Raw genomic sequence first — 20,557 nt, forward strand, 5'->3', positions numbered from 1 at the left:
ATTTATTGAAATTGCCCAGATTCACGTAATCTATTACGGACGATAGACGTTACTTCGAAAATAACATTGCTGGAGGTTTTTCGAACGATTTCTTCTCATTTCCTAGCCTCTGATTTAAATGGTTATACCTATCATCCCTTAGGAAAAAAACACCATGGAAGCTCTTCTTATCTGAAATATTTTTCTTTCCTCTGAACATAGAGACGCGTGCATGCGCTGAATGTGGTTCAGTTCTACAGAAATCAGTTCTACAGAGCAAATGTTTTACAGGATAGATTCTACAAACTCTTTTCTACAGAATTATTTTTGGACAGAAAGAAATTCGAGATTTACATCAAAAATAATCCTGCGTAAATTATTCTACAGGAGAATTGCTCTACAGAATATTTATCTACAGAAAGGAATTCGAGATTCGCACCAGTAATAATTCTCCATGATCTGTTGTACAGAATATTTTTTTACAAATTGCGTTTAACACAACGCACATTCTGTCAGAGCAATGATCGAATTGTCAAAATCATACATTTAATCGTGAATTTCGTACATTTTGATTAAATTAACTTAATTTAATCTCATTACTTGCGTGTTAAACGTCCGTCGTGTCGAACGTGAATTGCGTTGGGTCTGTGAAACTATAAAACTATTCTGTATAAAAATATCCGTCAAACAATTCTGTAGAATAATTTATGCAGTATTACTTTTGACCTGAATCTCGAATTCCTTTTCGTATAAAAACATTCTCTAAAACATTTGCCACGTAGAACTGATTTCCGTCTAATCGATCCCGCTCGGCACGCGCTCAGCATATTGCGTAATCAATCTCAGAATTAATCCATCTCGTTAACGAGAACTCGCGGGCAAAATAAGACGCATCGACTCTCATCATCCCCCGAAAATCTTCGCGCATAGTACACCCAACCCGAACCGTGACCGTCGAGTCACGTGCCAATAGTGACACGCGTTCTCGCCTGGGGAGATATACAGCTCGAAGGTTACCCGGCGATGGGTTTTCCCTCCTAAAAGCTACCATCGGAATCCCTCATGGCTGTCGGCGAAGCTTTTCCCCGTCCGTCCATATCTATCTATATACGTGTAACCCGGAGGTGCGAGCGTAGGGCAGCTCTCCAGGAAATGTCGCACAATGCAGGGGAGGGCGAGAGCCGGGCACATCCGAAGGAACAACGAAAGACAGGGGTGTCTGTCGCTGTCGTTCGGGGAGGGTTGTAGTCCTCGAACCTCATTTATCGTGCCAGTCTAAAGGTTAACCTCTGCCACGTACGCTCTCGAGTGAAAACGGCACCGCTTTCTCATATCGTACTTCGTTATTCGACCATGGTCTCTGAGCGCTGTAGAGACGACGGAGTTTCCCAAAACTATTTCAAAATGCTTTTCAAGTGACGCGCTACGGTCGGTCGTTATCTCCGGCTCCATCTCGATCTCAAGCTCGTGGATTTACACGCTCGAGGTTAAAACGAGCGAATATCGCACGTGCACGCAGCCTAATTCCACCGACGACGAAATTTCTCTAGAACCGAGACAACCGCGTGGCGAGAGTTTTCTGCGTACTGGTAAAATCCAGTTTGTTTTGCTCCCTAACTCCAGCTTACCCCCTCAGCATAGGAGAGTACTCCGAAATTTAATCTCACCAACTTTCTGCCCAAAGAACGCGTCGAATGATACTTGCAGCATACTTGAACTATAATTGTTGAATAAAGAAAAAAAATGCTTGGAAGTGACGAGTTTTTTTCAACGTTTATGGAACGGTATGTGACAACGTTAAAAATCTGTTCTATTCGCTTGAAGACAGAGTACTGAGAATGAAATGCTATTAACAAATGGAAGTGTTCAACCGAAGACAATATGGTGACCCAAACACAGTATGGACGTCCTTTACCGATGCCTGTACAGGGTCGTGTTTGCCGCAGTGAACGTCTTAAGGAGTATCAGTAAGTTTCGAATTATCCGAAGAGGGTATATTCCTTGTACCTTCCATTCCATTCTTTGTTTATACTCATTTTCCATTTTTCAATTCATGACCAGCAGCTGTAGACTATATGGTCAAGATTAAAGCCTTGGTAAGAAACATTCCCATTGCAGAGGTTACCCAGGGAAGGGTGAAAGAAAAGTACGAAAATGTCCCTTAGGTGAATAAGAGAGAGGAGAAACGAAAATGAGGTCATGCGGTACTGCAGAAAGACATTCACGTCGCGTCCTCTTTATCCCTGAGGCATCCAGTTTTTCATTTGTATCCTATCCTCTTCCAGCAGCCATTATTTTCATTTTGTTTCACCCATTTATCTTCTCCTTTAGTTTTTGTTGGTTTTTGTTAGTCCGTTTCAGTTTCAATCCCAGCGTGGATTTGAAGAAGCTGTACCAACCTTATTCGGACACGTAGCCTTGTATACCCACGTGTACCTACTCTTCAAATTCGATCATCCAAATTCCCATGCAGGGACTTTGACAAATTTCTACGTCAGTCTACAGTCTATCGGGGCACTGTGCAGAGAATGGACTGCCACGACATTTTCAAGTCTTGGGCAATCGATAAGAAGGTGGCGGCGGCACAGATAGACACCAAACAAACGAGGCCAAGGGAAAACCTACCCGAGGACTCGCGATTCGCTCGTTCGTCCGGAACTCGCGCCGAGTGTTTGCTGTTGTACATGCAGTATTTACCGTTTATATGCGAATACCCGCACTGCTGCATACAAAATGCGGGGACACACGATGGCCGGCTTATGCCGACAAATATGCATAATTTTCATGGCATATTCACCTCTTTCACGTACACATGGTTACGCTTCATGGGGAAATGTATGGCACTTGCACGTATAATTCGTAGACTATATATCTACCGCTGTTAACGCCACAAATGGAGATACCGTAATACGCACCCCTATTCATGTGCCTACCCTGAATATCAACGATACGAGCGATCGTCTCTCGTTGTGGTTCGGAAATTTTCATTACGAAATGCATTGTAGGGTGTCAAAGAGTGCAAAGTGTGCATGCAACTGTTTCACTTTTTTTCATTCGTACTTTTTTTTTGGCTCTCAGCACCTTTAAATCTTCCCCTAAGTCCTTTTGTAATTGAATTTGATGAGACGGAATTAATTTTAGTGAGTTGAAATGACGTTAGAAACAGAAATTTATTTGATTCCACGCCAAGTCGATTATCCAAAATGGGTTTATATTCAAATGAAACCTATTTGCTTTAAAGAAATTCAGATCAGTTTTTGTCTCCGAGAGTTGTTCTGTCTTTGTTACGATAGTGGCGATTTTGATACTTGACTGTGTTTGTTGTGAATCAATCTGTGTACCCAGCATTCAAGACAAAGTGTTGTGACACTGTTATCACTATTTGTGAAAGCATCGAAATCGACGAACATATATATTCGCAATTTACGATCCAATATATTCGAAAGCAACTGTCATGCAATCTGACAAAACATTCAACTAGCATACAGTCCATCATCGGATTTAAAATTGTATCTCCTCTCCAGATTTTTCTAGTACATACGCGTTCGTGTCTCGAAACCAGTCGCAATATTGATTTTCAGATACGTCAATTTTAGCGACCAAGCGACGAATTACTGAGCTGCCACATGACACTGCAAATAATCAGGCATACCATTTTCTTCAACAAAAGACGCGTCTCCTTTTCCGCCGTAATTCCAGACCAAAAATTGTTTTGGGCTACAAAATTTGCGTTACATTAGGCAGAATTTATTCGGGGAAACGTTGAGACCCTGGAATCTGTACAAATATTCTTACGCATAACCAATGGTGTGATGCATTTTTCAGAGAACGGACTCCTCTCGTTCGAGAACCCAAACTATCATCTGGACCCGGCGCGCCTCGACGACGCCCTGAACAGTAACAGCGGCAGTTCCCTCTACGACGAGCTTTACCAGGAATTGGTTGGCGGGGGAGAAGTGACCGGGGGTGGCGGCGGAGACGGAGGCGTAACCAGGGTACAGGCCCGACGCACCTACGCAGCACTTGACCTTGGAAGTATGGGGGTCGACGTAACGCAAGGACCTCTCACCCAGGAGTCGGGGGAGGACGCCGCCGACAACACCGACAATCACAACCTGAGGTTAGCTTAGCCTTTAAACCCGGTTCTATTTCGGCTTTCAGACATCCTGCGGCCTCACCGAATTCCCACTAAGTCGCTGGGCTAAACGTTTCTTTCGCAAGATCGATTCTCTTACCCCGGTACCCGTATTCTTGTAGCTTTCGTATTTCCGGTTGACAGAAAAAAATACGACAATCGCGGAGCGATCAAGTGCGGATTTCGTACCAATTTCAAAGTCATTTTATACTAAAATTGAGCTTTCAGACTAGACTTATCATGGGCAAAAAATCACTATTTTTAAGACTCGCTGTGGTTTCGTTCTTAACTTTACAAACATTTTTGCAACTCGCAGCGGCATGAATTAGTAACTTTAACGTAGCAAACTGTGCCAGTTCCCTATTTTACACTTAGAAAAATTTCATTTGTTATAGTAAATGGAAAAATTCAGTAAAACAGGTACCGTTAAAAAAAACTGATTGAATATTTTTGGAATTACGATAAACGAGGTACGCCTAACCATTTTGCGCTATTGTCGATCCTTTTTTTGGTAATTGCAACGCAAAATCAGTTTGTTCGGTTTACTCTACTTTTTTGGCTAAATAAGGCTTTAACGTCAATTTATCGTTGCACAAGCACTAAATTTTCGCAACATTTACAAGAAAATATAGTAACAGTGGTCGTAATGGGAAAGAATAGTAACGGATGCTAGACTTTCTGGTAACAGCTACAAAACTAATTTTCATTTTGTACCTAGAACTATATTTTTCGATTGTGGTAAAAAATGAAAATAGTTAAGGACTGAGCGGTAACCGGAACTGAAAATTTATCTCGGCGTGAGGAAGGTTTTACTAAATCAAACAGTCATATTTCTCGTGCGAAAAAATCCATGATATCACGAACTAGGTTTAGTTCGTAAAGAATTTTGATTTTGAATCTGTGTAATCGATCAAGTTCATATTTCTCGTAATCAAACTACGATACCAGCCATTTCTAAGCACACTGTTTCCAACATTCCCGACTCGATGATGAATATAGTCGCATGGCGGTTAAACCAATGAGAAATTAGAACGAATAACTTTATCCTTACGTAAGAAATGGGCCGCGCAGATAAAATGTTCGCGAAAAGTCATTGTGATCAAAGAAACAGATCGAGGAGGTCAAGGAGAATTTGCCTACTTGAATTTTCTAGTTTCACAATGAAATTCGTGATTTAAACACTGTTACTCAATTAATAATTCACGCCCGAGTTTCTCAAAACTTGGTAGCAATTGCGGTTCGATTAGAAACGGATCAACATTCGCCGGAGATCAAAAGCAAGTTGCCTATTCTCACGAATCCTTGTGATAGTTGCAAGGTAATTAGGAAGCACGTGATTAAATTGAGAACACGATTAACCTCGTTTGATCCGTGGGCACTAAATTTCTCTCGCCCGTTACTCTGTTAGGCGAAACTATTATTGTCGAAGAGCCAGCGCGGCGGCTCGATTCGTCGTGCAAACGATATTAATAATCGTAGATAATAAGCGACATCGCGTTTTGTACGTTAATTAATTGTCGCATGTTTCATGCTGAAACTAAAACAAAGAGGAATAAGCAAAGCCGAACAACTCGTTCAGTCGCGTGAAATATACGTGAATAACTGATCGAGAACATTTTCGAAGAAACCTAAGCTCGTGACATTAAATGATAAGACGTTTCCATATCAATCATAAAAAAAAAAAAAAACATTCATACGGTACAGTAATGCGAACAAGTTTGAACCTTTGAGTAATGTATCGAGTGCGCAGATTTGGAGCTGCGAAAGCTGGACACGTAATATTGTAAATTCGCGGTTACGTATAAACGAGGCTGCAGGACGATATGCTGTAAGAACTCGCGAGTCATCTTCTCACGACGTCTATTTCACCCCGGTTGGCTATAAAACTCCGAAGTTAGACCTCGTCGAGGACTGCATAAAATTTCAATAAATCTGCCCGGGGTGAAAGATAGAACGAACGGATGAAACCGGACGAAACCAAACGGAACTCCCCATGTTTCAAGAGGTAGTTCGGAGTTATTGAGGACAGTTTCGATCTCTCTCGGACCCCGCGAACTCTTCTTCCGAACCAAAGAGGAGGAGTTCAAATTTACGATTGTGTTATCTTTCTCCTCAATTTACATATCACTATATTTCTACCATGCTTCTCTATGTTGTATATTGTCTAACGCGCAATATGCTATTCAGTAGGGTCATTTTTCCGAGATTTTTCAAACAAATCGGAACGTCGATGCGTTTCTTCCTAAATTGCTGTATACTCAGAATTTCTTATGAGATTTCAGTTTTCTGTTAACTTTTTAATTTCATTCCAGCTTATTTCAACCTAAAATATATAATAAAATCGCAACATTCAATTACTCATAAAATCCCACAGAACCTGCAATGAATTTCTTCAAGAATAGGAACCGACGCTATCCCGAGCCTTTATAAAAAGTACAGGTCTGTCAAAATGTGTTTCAGAGCCCTATAATTTGCGGTTTTCTACCGTGGGACCCTTCAAAAAAATTGATCAGGTTAAAAAAAGATTCTGTCTAAAGATGAGCGTTCTACGTTACGCGAAATATCGCGCTCATTTAATTTTTCTCTGTTTCACATTTTTTCGAATTTACGAAGAATCGTTAATTAAAATTTTCTCTATTGCTTAGATTAATCATAATATCATTTTACGTTACAAAAAAGAGTCACTTCTAATATTATCTCCAGTTGATGTTTGAGAAGTGTATCTTACGACTTTTTCATTATTGATTCAATCTTGTAAAATAGTTATAATTTAATATGAACTTTTGATTTAAAAAAATAAGATTCCCATTCGATACATCGTTATTTTATGGATTTGATCTTTGGTTTGAATATAAAGTTCAGCAAAGAAATAATAATGAAAGTGTTACATGTTTTTACATGAATTCAAAACAAAAAATATTTTTAAAAAAGTATCAAAAATCCGATGAGGACCTCTTTCCGTATAACGTAGAACGCTCATCTTTCGGCAGGGTCTTTCGTTTAACCCAAACAAACTGTTCAGAGAGGATGCCATGTGGAAAATCCAAAGTTCTTTATTCCTGAAACACCCTATAATACGTACACGTTTCATTTTAGACAATTTTTTTAGAATCACGGCCCTGTACGCATTTGTTCTTTCAACTCCTACGTATAATCAACTCCGAGCGTCATGCTTAGACGCATTTAATTATTATGGATGCGATAACTTTCACAAATTGGGTGTGATAAATGTTTTTCCACGAGCTCCACGCTGTCCGCGCCACATGCTGTGAGCATACTTGGTAACAAATAATGGATGGAAAGAGTTCCGCAATTTTCGTACACCTACGCCGTGCGTTCCCGTACCGTAAGAAATAACTTCTAAGCTCCTCGGTTCTGCTTTCCGCTCTCCAAACTTTTCCGAAATTTACAAAACAAATTTAAAGGCTTCCGTACAACTCGGCTGATAAACTTGATGTGTGTAATAATATATTTCTTTCGCGATAAGATGATCGCTGAAAGTTATGTGAAGATAAAATCAACGCAAAAAAGCACTCTTGCCGGATAGATTCGTCTTCCCTAAAAATCGGACTCTGTGTACAGCTAATGGGGTAAGAATAAAGTTGGAATACTTGTTTTGCCGCTGGGTGAAGCGAGGAGCTTACAAAGAGTACCTATAGGTACGTGAAACGCGAACTACGAGAGAACGAAAAAAAGAAAAAAATGCGTTAAAATTCACGTGACGCAGTCACTTCCCATTGACAATCCAGTTAGCGAAGTTGCGTGGGGTATATAAAATAAAAGTCTTTGTAAAATCGTTGTACGTGTCAGGCATATAATTACGCTTCGGGAACAAAGGGGATTTGCAGTGTAGTATCATAACGTATTTCCTGAATCTCTGCAGCGTTCCTGACATATATCACGGGTATAATTTTTGTACATTATTTCCCTCGGGAAAAAAAATCGTCGGGTGAAACGTCAAAGATAATTTCTCTCTTATCAAGCTCGCGATTTCTGCTCTCTCACACGCACGCGCTCACGCACACACACACACGCAACAACAGTAGCGACGACAGACGGTGTCAAATCCGTCACACAGTCCCATCTCGCGTTAATCTTGTTCAGCGTTGAACAAAAGTGCGAACCCTAAGCCGCGCCAGGAGCGAATTACCTCGAGGAATACGAGAATCCCGCGAGGAAAATACACGCTGACACAAAAGTTCCAACACTAACAGGACTTGTTTCACTGTTTATCTTCTTCTCCGGCTCCTTCTTCTTCTCAGCGGCAAACAGCTGTGACCAGAATCTCGAATCGCGAGGCTGCACAATTCCCGCCGCGGTGTTTCCGTTTGCACAAGACGTTCTGCATTTCCTTAATTACCTTCTTCAATTCTCTCGCAAGCTTCCTTTCCTGCACGCTTTATACCTGAGACGAATTTCAAAGAATTTAACAGCAAGTTTAACAATTATAGAATTTTCCAAATTAGAACACCGGCGTTACGTCGAAATAACGTTTCTCGTTTCCTTCGAAAATGGTGAACATGAATAATTTCTGAACAATTTCAAGTATACGGGATACAACCAGAAATATGATTCTTCCTCATACAAAGTTATATTAAAATATCTCTTCAATAATACCGCGTATCGTGAAATATTTGGAATGGCAAAAGGAAAATTGCAAATTGGTTTATTCCGAGATTTACTTTTGACTCTTGATGGGTGAATATTTGCACCAACTTTACAACGGCATAATTTTTCACTGGCGATCGTTTCGCGAGATAAAATTTAATCGCGATTCAAGCGAGGCTTTTCCTCCGGCGTTGAAAAATTACCCTAAACTACAAAAGGCTGCAACTGTAGCGATACATCGCGAATATAATAACGGCGCAAGCCGCGTGCATGCAAAAAAGTTGTAAAATGGTAAAACGAGTATTCCGCACCCTCGGTTCTTTTTCCAGCCGAGGAGTTAATCTTGACTCGCGGACTTCCATGCATAGAGGAAGCATCGTCTCGGTTTTCCAGGTTTCGGTGTTCTCTGGGAATCTGCACAGAGTGCTTGAACAATGTTGACGAAAAATTGCGCGCAGATGGAAGTGCGGGGAAAAACTCATGTAATTTAAAAAGAAAGACAGTTTGGCCGCTCCTCGCTTGGCCAGAAAATATTAGATGACAACTGGAAGCAGGAGGCCTCTGTATCTCTCTCTCTCTCTCTCTCTCTCTCTTTCTCTCTCTTTTTGGCTCCCTCCCTTAGCCGTGGCGAACGCCACCCGACTATAAGTTCAGATTGAACTCAATCTAAACTTGCGACAAAGTTGCTCGGCCTCTCATTCGCAATCTCTGTATACTTTTGACCCCTTCTATTCCGATCCCCGCACTCCCCAAGACTAATACGAACACGACCAAAGGGTCTGGAATAGCCTACCCAGCATTCCTCAAATGACGTACCGCATCAAACTTGTTGGGTTATCGCCAATTTTTTGCTCGAACTTTTTCCCTTGAACTTTGCGAGACTTACGATTAACCCTAATGCGTTCAGACTTTCACGATTTGTACAGAAGTAATTTTACTATATTTTTCGAGAAAAGAATGTCATCATTTCTTCAATTTTATAACGCAGTTGGCATTTTTATTTTTATTTTTTTTTATACTTTTCCTTATTCAATAAAACTAGAAAATTTGTATTTTACACTTTTCGAGTTGAAATAGCAACTTTTTTTCTTCTCAAAACGCCTTTCGCAAATTGGATATTCCGCCGGCGTATGTGGATACAATAAAACGAATCTCGCACGGTTAGCGAGAGAGTCGTGAGAGTTGGGTGAGTAGAAAACTACGCTTCATTTCCCGTACAAACACAATCTAGAAGGTTCCGAATTACAGAAAAATTTTGTGAAACACAACTATCAACTTATATATATATCGACACCAAACCCATCAGTTTCTCCAGCTATTTTGACAAAACAAAACCCGCGTGATTATGAAACTTGCAATTTCCAGACAAGAAAATTGGTCAGTTTCCAAAAACTACTCACGACAGAGATTCTGTCCAAGGCTTCTCAAATCGCACAATGTACGTGAGGTGGAAGCCAACAAGTAGAACGATCGCGATATCGATTTTTCAAAAATTCAAAAATCTGTTTTACAAAATTGTCGAAATACAGAAAAGTCAAAATGCGGAATAAAATGAAATTAGGTTTATACCTGGAAGGTCACAATCTAGAATAGTCGGAAATTTAATTTTTTTTTTTCTAAGAGTTCTACATTTTTGTCACCATCCCCTTAAAAATTCGATGTTCCCACTCTTCTATCGTGTAGCCATTCTACTTTTTGATTCCCAGCCTGCACTCGGACCATCAAAATGACAGGATTAGGATTTCAAGTATTACATTTTTGGAAGCGCCAGGGGTTGGATGTTGAGAGAGCATAATGTATAATCCGTATTATTCTTCATCCTTCAGAATCAGCTCGGTCCGAGTAACCACCTCAGGAATACCGGACAGGGGTAGATTAATACGAACCACATCAATCTCCATCAGATTTAGGAAAGCCTTGATACGCCCGCGCCGTTTCTTCTCCTATCCCATTCCCAGGCGGCGTGGCGTTGTTCACCGAGAAAGGAAACAGGAACCAGCGTTCGCTGCTCACGCACGAATCGGGTTGAAATTCTCCGCAGTTGATCGTTCACCGAAACGTCTTACCTGTCATGCTTTATCGGTGAAATTTCTCCGAACTTTCCTGCACCTTTTACCTCGCTCCATCCCTACAGATTTTTGGAGTTCGAAGACAAGGGACAAACGGCGCGGGCAGAAATGAGGATAAATTCGATAGCTAAACCCTCGTCACGCTCAGGAAGAAGATTCGGGTCCTTTTCCTGCTCCGAGAAAAAGTGCGGTTAATTCCGATTCGCTGGCTGTTGAAAAAGTGGATTTCTTATAATTACAATAACGGTTTAAATATACTTTTAGAATTACAGGAAAATGTCGTACAAGTATTTAGTGCGATTATAGTTGTCAGCATAATATTTTCTTGTTATCGCAAGAAAATCTGTTTATTTAGTTGACCACATTTTTTTCTATTTCAATAAGTCCTTAACGGCGATTTATCCACTAATATCAAATTATCGCGATAGTTACAAAACAATATAGTACAAGTGACCATAATCAGAAATAGTTCTGTGTATAATGTAGTAAATCTTCTGGTCAAAGAAACAAAACTCAATTCCATTTTCTATCCAGAACTATATTTTTCAACCGTGATATACAATGAACATAGTCAAGATCTGTATAACAACCACAACCAGAAATTTTCTCTACGTGCGAATGATTTATACCGTTTCCAAGGTGAACGACCGTGATATGGAAAGGCCGAAAACAAACATCAGCCAAACCCTCTGAACATCCTGAAAGCGCCCTGGTGCAGTGCTGCAGATAACAAAAAGCTCCTATCGTCCATATTTCACGGCCAATATACCCACTCGCCTCGGGACGTCAATCGATTTGAAATTGAGTAGTTTTTAATGGAGTTTGCATATAGATATCTGCACGCCGGTTGAACCGCCGGGGATTATTCGGGGAACCGTTGATGCTGCTCTATTGATCCGCGACGTGTTAGGGAAAGGAAAAAACCATCTCAAACTCAAAAAGGGAATAACAGCCCCATTTTACGTGCAATTCTGAAGAAAATCACTTCAACACATTTTCATTTAACGCAAAAATAAAGAAACGGCATGATTTCTACGAAATCGCGATAGTAAATTCGTAGAAATCATCCCATTTCTTTATTTTTACGTTTAATGAAAACGTATTGAAGAAAGTCTGTTCAGAATTTCCCGCCCGCCCCACAAAGCATTTATTCAGCAGTTCTACAAACATTTCCGCAAAAAACTTACTAAAAAAAACTAACACCACGTCGCAGCTGTGCCTGCATCCAAATTTAATGTGATCAAATAAACATTTCACTCAGATAAAACCAACTTGCTCACAGTTGAATCTATATGAATGAAGATTGATAATATCTGACATAATCTAAGACCCAACCTAACCTAACCGATATCTGTAAGAGTTTAGTCAGCGATCGCATAAATGTATGGAGCCCGTTCCGACGTGGCTTACGAAGATCGTTACACTTTCAAAACTATTGATCTGGTTGTAACGAACTATTTAGCCTAAAATTTGGCCTGACGTCGTAGTTATTCACAGAAGAAAAAAAAAGAATTAAAATTCTTTCAGTACGTCTCGAGTTACGAGCGAGCTTAAGTTAGAAAGACTGATTTTTACACATGTATGAATATTTGCGTCGTTTCGAAACAATATTAAGGATGTGTAAAACTATTTTCCAAATGCTCAAAAATGTTGAATTTTCTTTCAAGAGATCTAAACCTGTTCTAAGACGCCTGAAATACGTTCAAATCTGTTCCTAAAGCGACTAAAAGACATTCATACTAAAAGACATACATGCTATATTTTTTGAACGCGAAATTGACGTATTTTTTTTAACGTCTTCCTAACCGATGTATACAGAGGTCAGAGGTGCCTTAATTTTTTTCTACGTCTCCGTAAAAATTGTTTATATACTATTATTGTTAGCGTCTTGAAACTACCCTGAGACATCCTGATGTTATCCTTGTATACATATAGTTACCGGAAAAATATATTCAGGGAAATCGCTTCTTCTCGGCCTCCTCCCCTATCTGCTATGATGCAAATTCACCGTCACAGTATTACCCTTCAGTTTGATGCAAAATATACGTGAAACTGCGAATCGATTCGAGTATATCCCTCCTATAGGTACGAAACGGAAGTGATTTTCAGACAGTATCTATTATTTACAGTATCGATCATATCGATATCGTTATCCGTATGGGTCAATTTTTTACTATCTGACAATGAGCTTTCACGTGCATGCGTTTGCTTAGAAATACTATTGCGCTGCTTGTGTGCTGATGATAATAATGCATTATCAGCAAATGAGGATAAATGTTTTTGCGTTGACATGTTCGAGGTGCTTGAGCTTTTTTATTTTAGACATTGGTCTACTTCAAAGAGTTTGGTTAGGCGAAAATAAATAATTTTGAAATCTACTTTATTATACGAGAGAATCGTATTTGTCTAATATTTTTTATTTGGCAATATTCGCCCGATTTTTTTATTCGTAAACTATTCAGATCTCTTTCAATGTACAAAAATAGATAATACTATAATTGTGAACAACAGCTTAGAAGTCGATGCTTCACCATTCACATGCACGACGTGGAACCACTTGAATCCGTAATTTTTACACCATTGTCTAAAGAAATCTCAATGTGGAGAACACGACAGATATTTTATTTAAACCAAGCTCAAAGTTAATCTTATCTTCACGGGTGTATACAGAATCTTTCTGTTTGTCTTTCAGCAACTTGCGTAGCACAAATGAATTGAGAAGTGGTCAGCAAGTGGAAACTGAAATATTTTACATTCATTTTGAGAGAGTTTGAATTTAAAAAAAATTCCCTCCGTCTTTAAATTTCGTTGAAATTTGGGTATTTTATCAAAAAATCGATACGTATTTGAAAACGGGATAACAAAGTCTAAGTTTGATACATCACTTTTATTATCTTTGTAAATAAAATTGATTAATTCAATGAACGTATTATTCATTGTCAGCTTAAATATCGACATGAAAGACGCGACTATCCTCGTTAAAAATAACATCGATTAAAGTATTGAAAATCGTTCGTTTGTCGTATTCGTCGTAATTCAAACAGCCGAGATCCATTTCAACACGAAGCTGCTGTGAGGAGGATGCGAAATCCGGAGTTTACGATCTTCTCAAAGAGGCAAATCGTAATTCCGAGCCGTGAAGTAAGAGAGCGTTGGATTATGACGCGTGAAATTTGGTGGCTTGTCTTCCTAGGCGGTAGGGCACGTAACAATATCGTAACGAAACCTAATGTGACGTGAACCGAGTCTTCTTTCGTGCCATAATCCTCGTAAGCGTGAGTCAGACGATTTCTAGTTCCGTTGGTGTATACGAACGCCTTACACAACCCCTGCAGAGATCCACCCCCGAAATCGCAGTGCTTTCAACCAATCGCCTTCTCAACCAACGCGACGGTACGTTCGTCTTTCCTACGTGCCAAAGTCACTCAAGGTTATCGCCTGTGACCCAAGCTGATGCCGATGCTGGTCCCACTCCAACGAAACAGTACGAACCAACAACATTTTTATTTTAAGGAACAATAAGGATATGGCGCGATGAATACGAAACCGTGATCGCGATCTTTTATTTTTCGTATCACTATTGGGACTGTCAGGTTAAATTTTTAGCTTAAAATATCAAATATCGTACGAGTTATGATTTTTTGCTTTGAGAATTTCTCTTCACATTCAAAATCAAATTGTAGGTTAAAAACTAATCGCGGCTTGAAAAAAGATGCTTCGAAGTTCTTTTAAAATACTTTCCAGTCAAACATTCAAACGGCTTCGTTGTAGCAATCATTTTAATAATGGTTGGATCCGAAACGAAACCAGCAGAGTGACGGTTATGTAATTCAGCCGAAGCGTACGCGTTCAGGTTCAAAAGAGAGGATGAATCCATCGTAAGGTCCGCAAAGTCAATCGAGGGTAAATCTCAGCCCGAGCCTTTATACAAGGAGTAAATTGATCGAAACGGAAAGTGATGTGATTGGTTAAAGGAGCCGAAGAGAAAAAGGTCGGTAAAAAAGAAACAAAGAACACACGAAGGAAACAGTGCGGCGGCAATTATCTGCCCGCGAACAAGTCGATGCACTTCCCTTCCTGTGGCTACAAATGGACGAACCATTACATTAATGGAAGCCAGTGTAAGAGCGACGCGCTTCCATGGCCACGCCAAGATAACATCTCTGTTTCCACACCCAGGAAAGGGTGAATGTTTTGTAGACCTTAACCCGGAAAAATCCCCTCGTTTTTTTTTTCTCTCTATTTTCTTTCGACGAAATTTTCTTTTTTAACCGACGCGTGCCACATATCTCAGCACCATAACTCGTCCTGTTTTTCTCTGTGAAACATTTACTAGGGTTAGATTTATGGCAGGAGACTCGTCAATCCTTCCTCGACACGTATTAACTCAGTATTTGGCGGCGAGACCCGATATATTAGGACATGACGCAGGGGTGACACAGGTCCTGGCACAAAAACGTAATATCGGTCGGAAAAAATAAGTATCTAGGAAGGCTTCGTATCGATTTGTCCCGCTGTGTTTTTGCTGTACAAATAAAAGACTGGAATGCGATTGGAATCTCTATGCTGATGACGATTGTGAATGGAAACACTGTGTCAGTTGGCTTTGAGAAATCACACCATGCCGAGCAAACACGTCGTGATTATTTTATTTGGCAGAAGAAAGAAAAATGTCTAGCGTGCGTGGAAATTATCAGGAACACGTCTGACTTTACCTCCTTCGGATAGATTTTAGTTTTTTAATTATCGATGATTAAGGAACTATTCCATTTTTTAACGTGATAACACACAAATGGTTTTGGTGTGGTCAGCTGGTGCAATTTCAGCACCTGGAATGTTTCACATACGTGAAAGGAGGTAATTGGAATTCAAGAAATGAGTTGAAAGGAGTATTTAAATTTCAAATGTCTTGAATGAGGCAGACTTCGATTTAAGACAACTTAAATATCCATAGAAAATAAAAATAAACAACGAGGGTGTTGTCGATTATACGCGGCACACGGTTTGCAGAATTTCGGTCAGTCGAATGAATTATTCAATAAATTAAAATTTACATCTTGCGGTTAATGAATACATGGCAATCCTACGTATGGTATGATATTTACGCCAGTGATGACAATTTTTCAATAAATTAGTAACACAACACCGGCGCCTTTCGATTTGAATAAATTAAAAAAGGCCAAGCGTGACTTCGTACAGCGTTAGAATTTGTCACACGTCGATTGAGCTCGTCGTTAAATTAGGTACGTGAAACGCATGCGAACGTCACTCTGGAGACGTGTGTGAAATCTTGAAATTATCATTAGTGACGAAGTATGGAATAGAAGAAGATGAAAAGAAACGGGAGAAGATCAACTCAACGAAATTAAAACGAAGCGCGGTTCGTCGCGGTTCTCACAAAGGAATATTAAAACTGTATAATAAACGTAATGATGTAAGAAAAACTTTTTTATCCATGAGTAAAAATAGAGTGAAAAATAAACGGAACGACTGCAGCAGTAAACTATTCGACAAATTGTTTCCTTCGCGCGAGGTCCCCATTATCCCAGGTTTCCTCGCTCAATGCTAGTGCCTTTCACCTAATTATTCTCTGGAACAGAGGTAATCGTTTCTCAGTTCACTCCACGCAGGTGGCTGGAATCATCAAAATGCCGAGAACAAGGAGTGAACACTTATTTTCCATTTCAACTTCGCCGGCTAATCAGTTAGTCGAGGCAAGAAACATCATTTCAAATTAACACCTTATTGGAGAGAGGTGACAAAAAAGTTACGAGAAACCCAAGTAGAAAAAAAAATTACAGCAATATATGGACATCAGTGTGCAGAAATGAACGAATTCTTTTCATGATAAGAATTCAAATTTTTTTCCTATCTTTTTCCCGCATAATCTATTCGCGTTAAAAAAAATATCTTCGATGTTCAGCTCGGCGACCCCTGGCGCCATCCTTCTCGGCACTATTCAACTACGATAAGCCAGTGCTGTGATAATATTCAAAGGTATACCTACTCAGGTTCTGCCCATTTTTTAAAAGATAAATCACGTTCAAGTGTATTGAAAATTTATGCTGATATGGCCCGTGGAGATGCGTTACGCATATCGGAATAATAAACGTAGAGTGGGAGTAAACTTTTATCTTAAATAAAAAATTTTATTCGATTAGAATATTCTTTTTATACCGTTAGCTAACGAATTATTGTGAGAAATTAGATACTGGCGTGACTTGGCTTCATCGTTGTTCCTGTCTTTTTGGCATCGATGATTATGATGCATAGACGACTTTTGCCCATTACACCTATTTTAAAGGTCTCACAGACATTAAGACGACGAGGTAATATCTGTCGGTCGAATTTAGAGACTCTTCGGACTTCTGACCTCTTGCCGGTCTTTGCACGCCACGTTATAAACTAACTATAACGATCATCGAAACGATAATTACACAAGCACTTAGTAGCTGACACTAAGTAAAGCCACCTGATTCAGTGCCGGAAACAACGTCGGTTACTCCTTCGAGAGTAATGAAATATATCGTGCCCGTGATATAATTCGGTGATAATGGCCGAAACACACGATGTCAGTGCAGTTGGTAGCGTTCGTATTATACAAAACGAGGATTGACCCCAAAAAAGGTCCTAAGTGTAAGGTAGAAAATTTTTTACTTGGTTCTTGAGTGTGAGTCGGTTCGCCGGATTTTTTCTCACATTTATTGCCTGGATTCGATTTTCGTCAATTGGTATCAATTTTGTTAAAGCGGGAATGAATCGCCTGAAAACTCGAGAAAGAAATGATAAGGAAATTTGACGATTCTGCTGCTATTAATAATTGACAAATATATAATCCGTCATTAAAATGCGTACAATTTTCAGTACATCAGCGTAAATTGTTTCCATATTTTACAGGAATAATATACCTTGATTTACAATGCTTGATTAATGGGTTGTGTTACGGACTTGTACAATAATCGTGCTTCATTCGTAAATAGATTTGAATTTAACGTTCACTAATGTAATGAAACTGCAGCAATAGTCATCTGGTATAACTAAGTAGCACACAACCGTGTGAGTAAAAGCAAATCAATAAATACATACATCATACATAATGCCAGATTATTGTAATTGTTAAACTAAAATTCTGAAATAGACAATTTCAAATATGATTGCTCAGTATTCTTATACAGCCAAGTAATCTCAAGACGAATCCACTAAAGTGGAAAACTATAATACTAATTAATTGCAATTAGGTAGATAAACGAAAAATTCCAAAAAATGCCATTAGGTTCGTCGGATTGAATAACAAAAAATAATTTACATCTATTTTTTCGTGATTGAATTCAATGTTTATTAACAAAGATATAGCCAGTTGAATTTTCGTGACGTCATAATGTTCACATTATAGTATAATTATATTTGTGCAAATTGTGACGTCACGCGTCAATTTCAAACTGCTATATCTTTGTTAATAAACATTGAATTGAAAAACGAAAATAAAATGTGATAATCATTTTTGGACGTTCTATCTAACAGACCTATTGGAATTTTAGATTCAATGACCTAATTCATTATCAACATGGATCATTTACCAGAAAAATATTTCTGATTTTTATAAATTCCAAAACCGAGTGAAATGGCGTAATCCAGTTTTCAGTAGTGACTGGAAAATTGTAGTAAAATATGTATGGTTATAATAACGATTTGAATATTGTAGAAAGCTAAGGAGAATGTGGTGCAAGTAACGATCTAGTGTGATCATAGTTATCAATTCTAAATTTTCTGGTTATTGCAGCATTCAATCTATTTATCTAGTTCGCTACGTTTTTTCAGTCAAACAAGTCCTTGGAGTCTATTTAATGTTGCACCAGCATGAAATTATCGCAACAGCTGCGAGAAAATATATCACGAATGGGCACAGCGAAACAGAATAATAGCATACATTAGACTTTTTGGTTGCAGCTAAAAAACTAATTTACGTTTCGTACCCAGAACTATATTTTTCAGTTTTAACATAAATTGAAGTATGCGTAGAAAAGCACTATAACTGCGACCTCAGCAATAAAAATTTGCTTCGGTACATTATCGAGGTTGTTGTTTGACGTCTTTCAGGTATAAACCTGACGAATGATATTTTCGCGCGTTTTGAGCCTCGCATTATCGGCAAGCAAAGGTGCAATTACGCCGAAAGGTTGGGGGCGAGATGTAGGCGACATTCCGGGTCACCTAGGAGGAGTAAACCTTGGTTGAACGCCTGTCGGTAAATTACTCGCGGGGCATTAATGGGACTAACGAGAATTTAAGCAAAGTTGAATAAGCTGCAGGAAGCTGAAAACGCGAGAGGCGGGGCCGGGAATTCCCTCGGTGGCTGGTTGCCTGCCACCAGGCGTATAATGCAATTTATTAATGTTTATTATGTACCGCGCCTGTCTGAGGGAGTTTGTTTCGCGTTGCGAGGAAACGAACCAACGAATGAACGGATAAACGGACGGGAGGCTCGAAATTGGTGGAAAAAAAAACGAATTTATTATCTCGTAGAGAGGGAACACACAATAAAAGCGCCCGACGCGTCTCGTAAAGGGCCGCAAGTATTTTCCCATAACATTTCATTCGAAATAAGCATTTTAATAACAATTCACAGGGCAGGCAGCTATCTCTATCCACACCACGGAACGCGGTACTATAGAGCATAATATGGTAAATAAATATGGTAAATATGGTAAAGGTCTGTATGTAATGTATGTAAATAAAATGTTATAAGACGTAGACTGTATCGTAGACCTCGATTCACGCGAAATTGCGGAACCCCGTCAGTTCTTGCAGGATATTTCATTCCTGCAGCCGATATTAATATTTGTAATTAATTGGCCGTTTTCGCAAAATAAATTCATCGCATCCGGGAGGCAATTTGTATACCGCAGAGAAAGCCACAGCGCGAAATTACCTCTGGAACGATCGAATTTCTATACTGCTAAAAGTAAAATTCATTTGCAATTTTCATATTATTCGAATTCTCTGCTTTTCTTAAAACAATGTTGAGCTTGAAATGAAAATAACGATTCGAAGAACTCCAGAGATGAGGTGATATTCTTTCACAGCTGAGTAGGTACTTTTCTTCGTTATCCTTCGTTTTTATTTTCAAATTTCTTTTTATCATCGCGACAGTAGCTCTCACGCCACGTGGTTTCGTGTGTTTGCCGTTTTTTCTTTTTTTTTTTTTCCACACACATTATACACAAAGCTGGTAAAGTTGACTCGAAAAAAAGAATTTACATTCAGTTTTATTTGCTCTCCGAGCAATTCGCCCTTTCGTAATGACACGTGGTGAAAAAGATATCTTAATCAGACCTGCAAATATTGCCTGCAAAAAATTAAACCCAGACCTTCGGAGGTATATAAAATAACGTCCACGCCTTGTACAACCGGCGAATATTTGCATACGCAGCGTTAATTGCATATCTACATGTGTAATAACGTTAATGTTCTTCAGTCAAGAGTTTCGCACGAAATTATCAAGAACCACAATTAGAGATATGAAATATTCGAAAAGCTTGATTCTAGGTATAATCCAGCACATTATCGTGAATGCTGTGAGCAAAGAAATAAACTTCTCATCTTAATTACACACCTCGTGCGGAAAATCGATGCCAAAAATTGGTTGCCTATCGCACGACGTGTTCCTATCGGGTTTTTATTTATGACCTAGTAGCCGGATATACGCGCGGTTCTCCGATACTTGAACAGTAATTTTTCACGATCACCGTTCCAGATACGATCTCTA

General features: G+C 39.3%; 1 protein-coding gene across 9 annotated transcripts in view; it reads left to right on the forward strand.

The window, feature by feature from the left end:
• Positions 1-20,557, forward strand: part of LOC124185513 (protein Fe65 homolog) — a 193,346-nt gene that overhangs the window by 131,249 nt on the left and 41,540 nt on the right. For 8 of the 9 annotated variants that reach the window (XM_046576369.1, XM_046576368.1, XM_046576371.1 and 5 more), the window contains one exon: positions 3,805-4,099. In XM_046576369.1, the coding sequence (XP_046432325.1) occupies positions 3,805-4,099 (295 nt within the window). Of the gene's footprint in view, positions 1-1,785; positions 1,947-3,804; positions 4,100-20,557 lie in introns of those variants that run through there. The other variant, XM_046576374.1, reaches the window with a different exon arrangement.

This window comes from Neodiprion fabricii, chromosome 6 (assembly GCF_021155785.1).
Source record: "Neodiprion fabricii isolate iyNeoFabr1 chromosome 6, iyNeoFabr1.1, whole genome shotgun sequence".
Lineage (NCBI taxonomy): Eukaryota > Metazoa > Arthropoda > Insecta > Hymenoptera > Diprionidae > Neodiprion > Neodiprion fabricii.